The 13,580-nt window shown below is 38.0% G+C and overlaps 1 protein-coding gene across 1 annotated transcript in view; it reads left to right on the plus strand.

Annotated features, from left to right (window-relative positions):
- The window catches only part of HERC4 (HECT and RLD domain containing E3 ubiquitin protein ligase 4), a 130,533-nt gene that overhangs the window by 79,402 nt on the left and 37,551 nt on the right, over positions 1-13,580 (plus strand). The window contains 2 exon segments of the mRNA XM_007456472.1: positions 1-65; positions 10,434-10,553. The exon segment at positions 1-65 is cut by the window's left edge and continues 111 nt beyond it. Of these exon segments, the coding sequence (XP_007456534.1) occupies positions 1-65; positions 10,434-10,553 (185 nt within the window).

A 13,580-nucleotide genomic window follows, 5' to 3' on the forward strand; every position in this document is an offset into this window, starting at 1 on the left:
CCTTCTGAAAAATTTTCAACAGTTTTCTTCATACCGCATTAAAGGTTTTAGAAATATTACATAGGGTATGTCCAATAGTCCATTTATTTTCCTCTCTCCCCATTGCCACTAACAGACTGATGATGTTTATTTTAACATGAATATATTACAGAATTAGATTGACACAAAAGATATAGGAATTTGGAGAAGTTATCTAAATTTTCCTTTAAAAGAAAGAATATATCTATACTTTGGTCTTATTTGACTTTGTTAGGCGTTTATCGATAACTTGTCTGTAGTTGGGCAGAACAATAGCATGCTAATGAATTAGATTCTCCTTATGTTTTATTTGAAGAACATGATTTGTTTGTTTAAATAATACGCTTTTTGTTATTTATTGATGGTTATAATATGAACGAGATTTCATCCTAGCTGTGATTTTGAACATTTAAACTCATGTTCCTTTTGCTGTTGGGTACTAATAGCTTCAGTCAAAGTACAACCTTTGAAACAGATGACTAACTTGAAATTGGAACCATATATAATTCATTAATTTGCCTATTGTTCTTTCCTGCCCTTCTTCCCAGTGGAAGAAATAGTCCCCTTTACACTTGTAGCAGTTCAAAGTTATATGAAGAAGTAGAGTCTCAGCTGTTTAATTAAAGATGGATTTGAGACATCCCTGACAGCTGGTAGGTATATCTCTGTTGTGCCATTTGGTATTTTTAAGATGCTATTTTGGAAGACATGGCCTAAGGGAGAAGGATATGTTTCTAGCCTCTAGAATGACTGAAAAACCCATATGAACCATTAATCTTTATTTTCCTCCCCTTAACAGCTTCTTTAGTGTTTTCACACCCTTCTTGCCTGGTACTAAGGTAAATGATAAAGGGTAAAGGAGATAAGTCCTTCTGTTCTCTGTAAGAAAGAACCCTTATGGACCATTAATTTTTTCCTTTTTGTTCTGTTAATGAAGTTCCTGGGTACTTTCTCAACTACTTCTTGAACTTTTTTCTTTTGTATTTATTATGTCTAAGCTCTCTAGAAAAACAAGTCATTTCTCTTATTATAACTGAAGATATGATAGCCATTTTTTTTCATAGGGGGAAATAAGTCATTCTTATGTTTGCCTTTCCCAGTCCAAGGCTTTCTTGCAGCACTTTAGGGTTAACTGGATTCTGCAGTAAACTGCTGTTAAGATATTCTGTTGTCATGAAATGGGTCTCTACTTTTCTTTATGCCTTTTGTCTAGGATTCAAGAGGTTGATTAGATTCTTTCTTTCCTCTGGACTCTCTTTTCCTGCTACTGCAGTGAATCCTTTGTCAGCAGGACCCTCTTCCCAAATAATTATTCATCCCCCCCCTTTCTTATCTGCATTACCTCTTAAAAAAATTTTTTCCCTTAGCTGTGTCTTTTTCCACAATGAAAGTGAGGGAAGGAGAAGTGGAGGAGGAAATTGAACGTTTTGTCTTTCATGATTACAGACAGAACTTGAGCAAGTAATTTATGTGCCTGGCTCAGAAGCCTCAGTCTCTGTTGAGGAGAACACTATGGGGTTCCATCTCCAGAGACCTTTTTGATGGAGCCATGCTAGAACAAGGATCCTAAATTATTGCTAGCTGAAAGGGAAAGGAAAATAATGTAACAGTGGCCAAGATTAGAAACCTCCAATGTACACTAATTCGTGTGAGCACTTTACATATATCCCTCATTTAACTTTTTAAACTCTTTACAGTTATATTTTGACCCTTAATCTGAATATCAACGGTCATAAACCAGTAAGTAGCAGAGTTGAAATACAAATACAAATCGACTTCCAAAGTCCCTGCTGTTTCTAATGTACTTCTGTATCAGCAGATATAGTAATATATGTTTAGATGGTTCTTTGCTTTCATTTTATGTCCCTAGATCTAGAGGCTTATACTTCCAGATGACAGATAACATTGTATTGTTAAAAAAGACCATGGGGCTTCCCTGGTGGCGCAGTGGTTGAGAGTCCGCCTGCCGATGCAGGGGACACGGGTTCGTGCCCCGGTCCGGGAGGATCCCACGTGCCGCAGAGCAGCTGGGCCCGTGGGCCATGGCCACTGAGCCTGCGCGTCCGGAGCCTGTGCTCCGCAGCGGGAGAGGCCACAGCAGTGAGAGGCCCGCATACTGCAAAAAAAAAAAAGACCATGGTTCTAACTCCATCTGTGCTGCTTCTTATCAGTGTGATTTTGAACAAGTCTTTGTCTTTATCACATATGCAAATGGAGAATCATCTATAGAATAAGGATTGAAATAATGGCCTGATGGTTTCCCAGGATTGATGTATTGTTTAGATTACATAATATATATAATTATTATACATTCAGAGATTTTGTTATCACCACTACCATTTGGATGAGAAATTGCTACTTTTATCTTGATTCATTTGGTCATGAGGAAACTGAGTTCCTGTTTGAAGTTGTTACATACTCAAAAGCAGGGTAATAATGTTCCTGTTTGAAGTTGTTACATACTCAAAAGCAGGGTAATAATGTTCCTGTTTGAAGTTGTTAAGTACTCAAAAGCAGGGTAATAATGGTATCAGTTTCATAAGCATCTCTTACTGGGAGTCCTTAGGACAATCATTTATCTTTCTTTTACCTCTTACATTGGAGAAAACTTTACTTGATCCTAATCTGTCATAGATAACTGGATATTCACTATCAGAGATGATTCATTTTCATCTTTAGTGGAACGTAAATTGCTAATCAGAGATTTGTGTTTTTGAAGGCACCTTATGTCTGACAACTGTATATATTTCTTCTCTCTGCTCCATGGTTAAGAATTAGGAAAAGTTTCTCATACAGTTTCCTTCTTGACCTAATCCTGGAGTAGGATTAGGAACTATAGAGCAGGACTCTTTTTCCTGATCATTTCAGGATATATGAATGACTTGTTTCTCCCTTATGACATGTCCCTTGGGAAGCTTTGAATTAGAAATTACTCACAGTGCTCCAAATGGCATCACAAGAAAGATAATTTTGGTACCTGCTGTCAGGAATGGATGTATTACCATGTAAATGAGTTTGCTGGCAAGTAATTGTGTTATTTAGTAGTTTGTGAGTTTTCACACAGTACATTATAGAGATATTAATAATGACAAAAGAAAAGACTTACTTTGACTAGCTTAAGTGCTACGTATCATGTTAATCTTCTAAGTCAGTGATTTTCAACCCCCCCTTTTTTTTTGCAAGGAACCCTTAAATAAACCCAAACATATAAGACATATGTATACTACCATATACCACCTCTGAACTCACGTTTATAAATCAGAATACTAAACTGTAATTAAAATGCGAAATGTTATGATCAAACATACATAGATTTTATTTTGTACATTTTGGGCAGTAACACTGATTGTATAGGTTGTTTTGAACTTCTACCATATGATTTCTTTTTTATTCATTTTACAGATATTTACTGAGTGCCTATTATGTGCTTATCATGGTACTAAACAGTAGTGATGCAGTGACAAGGAAAAGATGTGATTTCTGCCCTTGTTAAGATTATAAATGTAGGGACTTCCCTGGTGGTCCAGTGGCTAAGACTCCACGCTCCCAGTGCAGGGGCCTGAATTCAATCCCTGGTAAGGGAACTAGATCCCACATGCTGCAACTAAAGATCCCGTGTGCCGCAACGAAGATCCTGAGTGCCGCAACTAAGACCTGGTGCAGCCAAATAAATAAATATTTGTAAAAATGCTTTAAAAAAAGATTATAAGCATTTATGATGCAGCATGGTAAGTGCTAGATTAAGGAAAATGAATGGTGCTATGAAAACACACAGGAGGGCACATAACTCGGAAGAATTAAAGAAGACTTCCTGAAAAAAATGTCTTATCAATCTTACCTACCATACAAATGTATTTTTATATATATTTTTTAAACTGTTGATTTTATATGTAAATCTGTATCCACATCTTTTGGATCAGTCTTCTGTTCAGTGCCTAATTTCCCTATTTTTAAAGCAATATTAACTGATTTTATCTTTAGTTATTAAATCACTGTGTCTGAATTAACTAGCAGCCATCATTTCCCACCAAGTCTTAAGCTTGACTGAAATTTGTTTGTTCCTGAACCAGACCTGATTTCTAAATTGTTAGTTTTTATTCTAACATAGCATTTCTTTTCAAAAACATAAGTCATATCTGCAGGATGTAAAAACTTCAAACACTGGTTGCTATTGGTGAAAGAAAATTTACCTTTAAAAATAATAAATATTCCAGATAAAGAAAAGGATATATCAGAGGTCAGTGGCACATGAATCATTTTCAACAAGAGTCACTAAAACTTTTTAAAACATATTTATTTATTTGTTTGTTTGTTTGTTTAATTAATTTATGGCTGCCTTGGGTCTTTGTTGCTGCACGCAGGCTTTCTCTAGTTGTGGCGAGTGGGGGCTACTCTTCATTGTGATGTGTGGACTTCTCATTGCGGTGGCTTCTCTTGTTGCGGAGCATGGGCTCTAGGCACATGGGCTTCAGCAGTTGTGGCACGTGGGCTCAGTAGTTGTGACTCACGGGCTTAGTTGCTCCACGGCATGTGGGATCTTTCCCGACCAGGTCTTGAACCCCTGTCCCCTGCATTGGCAGGCATCTTCTTTTTTTTTTTTTTCTTCTTTTTTCGGTACGCGGGCCTCTCACTGTTGTGGCCTCTCCCGTTGCGGAGCACAGGCTCCGGACACGCAGGCTCAGCGGCCATGGCTCACGGGCCTAGCCACTCCGCGGCATGTGGGATCTTCCCAGACCGGGGCACGAACCCGTGTCCCCTGAATCGGCAGGCGGACTCTCAACCACTGCGCCACCAGGGAAGCCAGGCAGGCATATTCTTAACCACTGGACCACCAGGGAAGTCCCAAGTGTCACTAAATTTTTTAAGTGTCCAATGTAATATAAAAGTTAATGTATATATTTATAAACATAAATATTGGAGAGGGAAAAGCAAATGAGTTTTTGTGTGTAATTATTGGGTATGTTTTCTTTCTTGGTAGAAAGAGTTTGGCTGTAGGGCAAGGGTCTGAAGACTTTTTCTATGAAGGGCTAGATAGTAATATTTTATACTTTGTGAGCTGCATGGTTTCTGTTACAGCTGCTCAACTCTAATGTTTTTGATGCTATTGTAAATGATAATTAAAATTTTTTATTTTCTGATTGTTGCTAGTATGGAGAAATTTAGTTGGCTTTCTATTGTAAGTGTGGCAAAATTTAGTTGAGTTTTCACCTTGTACTCTGTGACCTTGATAAATCAATTTAATATTTCTCTTATAGATTCATTTGGATTTTTTATGTGCACATTCATGTTATTTTCTTGCCTTATTTTATTGGCTAAGACTTCCCAGTACAGTGTTGAATATAAATGGTTGCAGTGGACATTCTTGTCTAATTCTTCATCTTAGAAAGAAAGCATTTAATATTTTACCCATAAATATGATGTTAGCTGTAGAGTTGTGTTTTTGTTTTGTTTTCTTTTAAGGTGGGCTTTATCTGTTTGAAGAAGTTCCCTTCTATTCCAGGTTTGCTGAGTGTGTTTATTATGAAGGGATGTTGAGTTTTGTTAGATACATTTTTCTGCATCTATTGAGATGAACAATTTATTTATTTAGCTTTTTTTCCTGAAATTTAGTGAAATTCATTTATATTTGAATGTTAAACCAGTCTTGCATTCCTGGGATAAACTCCACTTGGACATTTTATATTATTTTATGTATATTGTTGGATTTAATTTGCTCATATTTTGTTGAGGGTTTTATGTCTGTGTTCATGAGCGATGTTGATCTAGTCACTTTTGTTTCTCATCAGCTTTTTAGTATCAGGGTTATCCTAATTCATAAAGTGAATTAAGAAATGATCTGTCTTTCTCTGTTTCCTGAGTTTGTTTAAGATTGGTATTATTGGGACTTCCTTGGTGGCACAATGGTTAAGAATCCTCCTGCCAGTATAGGTGATACGGGTTCAAGCCCTGGTCCGGGAAGATCCCACATGCCCATGGAGCAGCTGGGCCCGTGCGCCACAACTACTGAGCCTGCGCTCTAGAGCCTGCGAGCCACAACTACTGAACCCATGTGCCACAACTAACTGAAGCCCGTGCGCCTAGAGCCCGTGCTCTGCAGCGGGAGAAGCCACTGCAATGAGAAGCCCATGCACTGCAACGAAGAGTAGCCCCCACTTGCCGCAACTAGGGAAAAGCCTGCGCGCAGCAACAAAGACCCAATGCAGCCAAAAATAAATAAATATATAATTTAAAACAAACAAACAAAACCACTTAGATATGTCACCTCTTGGAAAAAAAAAAAGATTGGTATTATTTCTTCCTTAAATGTTTGATAGAATTTACCAGTGAAGCTGTCTTGGCCTGGAATTTTCTTTTGGGAAATTTAAAATTTTAATATTAAATTTAAAAAATAAATAGAGTGTAATTTATGTTTTCTGTTTCATATCTTTCCTTTCCTCTACTTGATTTGTCCTTAATTTGATCATCATTTTCCAGGTTCTTAAAGCTGAGGCATTTTTTGGGGGGGAGGGGGGTGCTGTGCCATCCAGCGTGTGGGATTGAACCCCAGACCATGGCAGTGAAAGTGCTGAGTCCTAACCACTAGACCACCAGGGAATTCCTGAGCCGAGGCTTATTAGATCATTGATTTTAGACCATTTATTCTAACATCATTTAATGCTATAAATTTCCTTCTATGCTCTGCTTTACCAGAATTCCACAAATTTTGATGTGTTGTGTTTTTATTTTCATTAAGTCATCTCTGAGTCTGGCTCTGTTGATTACTTTGTCTCTAGACTTTTTTATGTGGTCTTTGTTTTATTTACTTATTTGCTTTTTGATACGTCTCACAATTTTTGGTTGTCTGTAAAATAGTAAACGCTGAAGTAATTAGATTTAAATCCTGTATGTGTATACCTCTTATGTGGTTGTTAGTGTAGGGATTTAAGCCAGTCTAATCTGCAGTTGAACTGGAATTGAGTTTTTAGTTTGCTGTAGTTAACTTCATTGCACTGGAGACCTCAGATTCCTCTAATGTTGTCTGATGCTTAAGGTGAAGGTGAAATGTCAAAGATTTCTTCTCAGTGTTTGTGCTTCACTCTGCATGCCTGCTCCAAAGAGGGGTTTCTCTCCCCACTTTTGCCCCTCCTCAGTGGTGAGCTGGTGTTGCTTATTACTTAGTGCTTTCAAGATTGGTAGAGGAGAAGGGACAGAAAAGGTTCTTTGTTATTGTGGTATAGTGTTGGTCTTAGGTAGATAGCTGGGTGTGTACCAGAGTCTCGGGGATGGGATTTTCTCAAAGTTTCTGCTCCCACCCCCAGCAGTAGAGAGCCTCTAGCGCTACTGATACAAGATTCTGGGCTCAGGACAGTTCTCGTCCCCCTTCTTGCCAGGGATTGAGGATTTTTCCTCTCCTCCAGCAATATGGCATAGAATTTGCTTCCCCTTCCTCAGTGGCTTAAAGTTTTTGCTTTCTCTGTGTGAGAGAAGGATCTGGACAGGGTGGCAGGCCTTGTTTCTTTCTCACAGAGGCAGCCAATGCCTTGCACCACTGAGAGAGTCTCTTGATCTCCTGCCCTGTTTCCACTCATACTCCTGGGCACCCAGTAGAGGTCTGTGGCAAGAGTCTATGAGTGAGTGCAAACTGTCTGAGGCTCCTAGGGGTTTTATCCTCTCAAGTTATCCCATACTCAGCCTTAAGCAATTTCTTAGAATTTTAGCTGATTTCTTCTTCGCTGCTTATATGACAGTGCTAAACTTCCTCTTGCTCTGCCATGGTGACCCATTTCTTTGGAAGTATCTGTCCATCCTTGGACTTCAGGCGACTTGGTTATCTTGTGACTTTAGCTCTCTGATGGATACAAGGAAAGTTCGGGGTAATTTAGAAGTGTTTTAATTGCCAGTTTTCTAGGATTTTCCAAATATATTTTTGTTATTGACTTTTAGTTTATTTCTATTGTGGTCAAAGAACATACTTTGTATATGTTGGATTCTTTTAACGATATTTATTAAGGCTTGTTATATGGTCCGGGTTATGATATATGTTAGTGAGCTTCCCATGTACAGTTACTGGGTGGAATGTTCTATTTTTTCTTTCCATTTTATTGGGATATAACTGACATATAGCTCTGTATAAGTTTAAGGTGTACAGCAATAATGATTTGACTTACATACATTATGAAATGATTACCACAATAAGTTTACTCAACATCCATTATCTCATAGAGATACAACGCTAAAGACATAGAAAAAAATTTGTTCCCTTGTGATGAGAACTCTTAGGATTTACTCTCTTAACAACTTTCATACTATAACATACAGAAGTGTTAACTATATTTATGTTGTTTTACGTTACATCCCTAGTATTTATTTATCTTATAACTGGAAGTTGGTACCTTTTGACCCCCTTCATCCACTCCCCCCCTCCCCCCACCCCCACCTCCGGTAACCACAAATCTGATCTCCTTTTCTATGCGTTTGTTTTTGAAGTACAGTTGACCTATAACACTATATTAGTTCCTGGTGCAAAACATAATTTGATATTTCTATACATTTCAAAATGATTGCCATGGTAAGTCTAGTTGTCATCTGTCACCATACAAAGATATTGCATAATTATTGACTATATTTCCCACACTGTACACTTTCATACCTGTGACTCATTTATTTCATAACTGAAAGTTTGTACCTCTTTATCTCCTTCACCTATTTCTCTCCTGCCCCCACCTCCCTCCCTTTGGCAGTGAGTTCAATTTGGTTGAAATTGATGTTCAAATCTTCCTTACTTACTGATTTTGCCCTTCTTTTTTTTTTTGTAAATCAGTTACCAAGAGAGGGGTGTTAAAACTTCTAATGATGATGGTGGTTCTGTCAGTTTTCCCTTCTTGTGTTTTGAAGCGCTGTTATTTGGGATTGTCATGACTTCTTGATAAATTAATTCTTTTATTATGAAATGTACCTTTTTTCCCTCTGGAGATGCTTGTCTTGAAATGTACTCTTAAGAGTAGCCTCCCAGTTGCTGCTTTCTGTTGGGGTGTTGTCCGTCCCTGTTCCCCCACCCCAAATCTCACTTGTGCTTTCATGGTTTAAGAGTTAGCCAAAGTTGTGGGAGGGGTTTACATGCGGATTTTGGGGCTTTGTCCTCAGGATTCCTTTCTGGGATTTTTCTTCCTCATTGTCTGCCATGTTGGCAGCTTCAATCTCACACTTCTCTGTCTGATAAAACTGTTGCTTTCTGCATGTGCTGCATCCCCTACCCCTTATGCTGCTTTGGAAGTACTCCCATGTTAAAAAAAAAATGTGGTTCTCAACATGTGCTTTCCTTCTTTCAGAGATTGTGTTCATTCTTGTTTCTGCCTGCTTTGGGTTGATCTCCAGTTTTTAAATAGTTGTTTTTTTAATATACTGTCCAGAGATTATAACTGTTATTGTCAGGAGGATTAGTCTGATAAAAAGTACTCTGCCATATCCAGCACTAGAACTCTTCTAGTTTCTTTTAATTTAGAATAACCCCCGCCTTTCGATCTCATTACCTTGACTTTTTGGAGAGTCCTGGCTAGTCTTCTTGTAAAGTTCCTACAATTAGGATAATTGTCTGTTTCCTTATAATGATGTTTAACTTGTTCCTCTTTTCCTGTATTTCCTATAAACTGGAATTTAAATCAAGGACTTGATTAGATTCAGGTTAGACATTTTCTTGGTTCACAGATAATGTCTGTACTTCCTGTTGCATTATGTCAGCAGGGAAATTTTTTTTTTTTTTTTTCGAGGCACGTGGGATCTTTGTTCCCTGACCAGGGATCGAACCTGCGCCCCCTGCAGTGGAAGCGTGGAGTCTTAACCACTGGACTGCCAGGGAAGTCCCAGCAGGAACATAATATTTGATTGTCCCAGTATGGGTGGTGGTTAGTTTGATCACTCAGTTAAGGTGGTGGTCTCCACTGTTAACACTTGTTTTTCCTTTTGTAATTAGTAAGTAATTTCTAGGATGGTAATTTGCACTGTCTTCATTTTTCACATCCTACCCAAATGTCATCCTCTTAGTTTATTATAATCAGATGCCACTATTGAGTGATGGTTAACAAGCATTAGCTATTCTTAATATTATTTAAGTCCCATTCCCAACCAGAAGACTTTATAGTTTCTAGTCTTTGTATACTATATATACTTATGGTACATATCTCCTATTGTGTGGTGGTTACATAAATATTTTTTAATGGATTTTGAGACACTAAATACAGATATCACATCTTATAAATCTTGGTGTTTCCCATAGCACTTAACTAGCATTTTGCATATGGTAGGCACTCAGTAAATTATTCTTTTATAAGAAGAGAAAATAGCTAAGAAATCTCAAATCTTTTTCTATTAAACATTTTTCAGTCTCTTTCTTAGGTGCTGGTTAAATTGAATGTTAATTACATTTTTGTTTTTTGTAGGTAAATGAGAAAACTGGACAGATTATACAATATGATAAATTTTATATACATGAAGTACAAGAATTGATAGACATACGGAATGATTATATCAACTGGGTCCAACAGCAGGCCTATGGAATGGTATGTTTCCTATTGCATTTTATGGTTTCATTTTTATGTATCATTTGTTCTAATACAAAAGGAACAATTGTGTATTTTTGAAACAACAAAGCTTTTTCAGAGCTTTTATTCAGAGCTCATTTCTTTAAATAAAAACATATTGCAAAGGAGCAGTTATATATTATACAGTATTTATAAGTAAGCATTCTGCTCTTATACCAAAGCCAAACCAAAGAGATAGATTACACTTTTCTATAGAAAAATGCAAATATGACTTATTTTTCTAAGTCTCATTTATTTTGCATGAGGTTGTCTCTTGATTCTCTAATGTTGAGGATACTGGAGTCTCTGATACTTGAACTCTAGGAACTAAAATTGTGAGATCGGTGCCTCAGAACTACCAGAAGTGAGCTGTGGTACTGTTGATTCTAGTTTTTATTTTTCCTCTTTTATGTGCTTAATTTGATTTCAGTTTTTTGTCATACCTCCACAAGTGCCACATATTTCTTTCCATGTGGCTAAGTCTCTAATAACTAGATACTTAGTTAAAATAATAGCATAGGGGGCTTCCCTGGTGGCGCAGTGGTTGAGAGTCCGCCTGCCGATGCAGGGGACACCGGGTTGTTGCCCCGTCCGAGAAGATCCCACGTGCTGTGGAGCAGCTGCGCCCATGAGCCATGGCCGCTGGGCCTGCGCGTCCGGAGCCTGTGCTCCGCGACGGGAGAGGCCACAGGTCCGGGAGGATCCCGCGTGCCGCGGAGCGGCTGTGCCCGTGAGCCACGGCCGCTGGGCCTGCGCGTCCGGAGCCTGTGCTCCGCGACGGGAGAGGCCACAGCAGTGAGAGGCCCGCATACCGAAAAAAATAAAATAAAAAAAAATAAAATAATAGCATAGGGACTTCCCTGGCAGTCCAGTGGTTAAGACTCTGCGCTTCCACCGCAGCGGGTGAGGGTTCAATCCCTGGTCAGGGAACTAAGATCCCACGTGCCGCATGGCCAAAAAAATAAAAATAAAATTAAAATAAAACTAATATCGTAGTCTTATAAAACTTTAATTAGTCACACAAAATTCCAGTATAGAAATTGGTAAGCAGCTAGATATAAGACAGGTTTAGACTCTTATTTGCTAACCATTATAATATACTTAAGGCCAACTTTTCCACCCCTGAAGCAGGTAATTTAAGCAACATGCATGTAGCAGTTCTAGGAAGGTGAATAGCCTTTCATTGCTTGCTAGGTACCAACTGCAAGCTCCTTGTGGATAGGCACTCTGTCAGTTTATTCACCAGCACTTCTTACAGTATCTCAAATATGTCTAGTAGGCACTTAGAAAGTACAGTAGTTTTTGAATGGCAGTGCAGTTAGTGCATGCTGTTTTTAGGATGCTCTTACCTATAGGAATCAGGTCACTTCTAGAACATGTTTGCTTCCCTAGATACTTGGATCTGGATTGGGAGAGATTTGTTGATTTTATTTTTTCCTGCAGAATCACTAGGAGGCTCAGTCAAGTTTAGAAACATCCTACAGATTTATGTCTGCTCATTTGCTTATTCAACAAATACTTATTAAGACTCTCCTTTGTAACAGGCACTTATTTAGGTATAAGAAATACAGTGATTAACCAGATGGATAAGGCCCTGTTCTCATGAAACTTACAATCTAGTGGGCAAGATGGATAGTAATCAAGTAAAGCAAAAAAAAAAAAAAAGCTTATAATATGCACTATATAGAGAATTAAAATAAGAGAAAGTAATAAAGACAGGATGGTTTCTTGTGATTGGGTAATCAGAAAAGTCTTGTCTAATGAAGTATGATCTGTAATTTAAATGACAGAAAGCAGCCATGTAAGATCAGAGCAAAGAAAATTTCAGGAAAAATTACATCTACTAAAAGACCTTAGGTGAGAGCAAGCTTGACATGTTTGAAGAGTAGAAAAAGGCCAGTATGGCTAAAATATGGGAATGGGGAGAGTTCTGGGAAAGGATCAGAGAAATGGGTGGGTGTCAGATCATGGAAGGTTTAGTAAATTAGGATTGGGGACATGGATTTTATCTGAAGTGTTATGGTAAGCCATTGGAGGGTGGTAAGCAGGGGGTGAATACTGTACAGTGTAATTTATATTCTGAAATAACCACTCTGTCAGCTTTGTGGAAGATGGAGTGAGGGGAATGGAGTAGATAAGGGGAGAGAAAATGATGGGTTTGACTAGGATTGGTAGTTGTATAGATGGAAGATGGAAATGGACTTGGGTACCTCTTGGAGGTAAAACGGCCAAGAATTGCTGATGGATATGAGATGAGGAAAGGAGAGAAATCAACAAAGGAGATTAAGAGAGGTAGGAGGAAAACTAGGAGAGAGTTGTGGGAACCAAAATTGAAAAGTGAAGGAGAAACCATATTGAACACTGCTGAGAAATAGGATAAAACCATAGAATTGATCAGTGCATTTAGTTACGTGAAGGTCATTGGTAACCTTGATAATGCCAGTCTAGAGTAAGTATGCTTAAGAGAAATTTAGGGGTGAGGATAGGGAACAAAAGTCATAGGCAGTACCCTCAAGAAGTTCTGCACTGAAGAGAAGGGAGTAAAAAGTAGGGTGGTTAGCTGGAGTCAAGGGACAACAGTTTTTTAAGAAAGAAAAGACTTGACCTCTGGAAAGCTTTGAATAAATATTTCCTTTTTCCTTCCCTATTTAAACTAAAGCTCTCACCTAGATAAAGCTTTTCAAACTCTTCCTCCAGTGAACCCCTAAGACAGGAGAAAAAACATATTTCTTGAGGTTATTAATTTTCCCTCTGCAGGACTTGTGTGAAATCTCATATTTTATCTTCAAGAGAATGCAAATTTGGGGCTTCATAAATATTTACTGCAGGGGGGTGGTGGTGTGATGAATTAGGAGATTGGGATTGACATATATACTCTAATATGTATAAAATGGATAACTAATAAGAACCTGATGTATAAAAAAATAAATAAAATAAAATTCAAAAATAAATAAATAAATATTTACTGCAATATAAAAGGGATTAAAATTATTTACCATTGAGGAA

Source organism: Lipotes vexillifer, unplaced genomic scaffold (genome assembly GCF_000442215.2).
Source record: "Lipotes vexillifer unplaced genomic scaffold, Lipotes_vexillifer_v1.1 scaffold520, whole genome shotgun sequence".
Classification (NCBI taxonomy): Eukaryota; Metazoa; Chordata; class Mammalia; order Artiodactyla; family Lipotidae; genus Lipotes; species Lipotes vexillifer.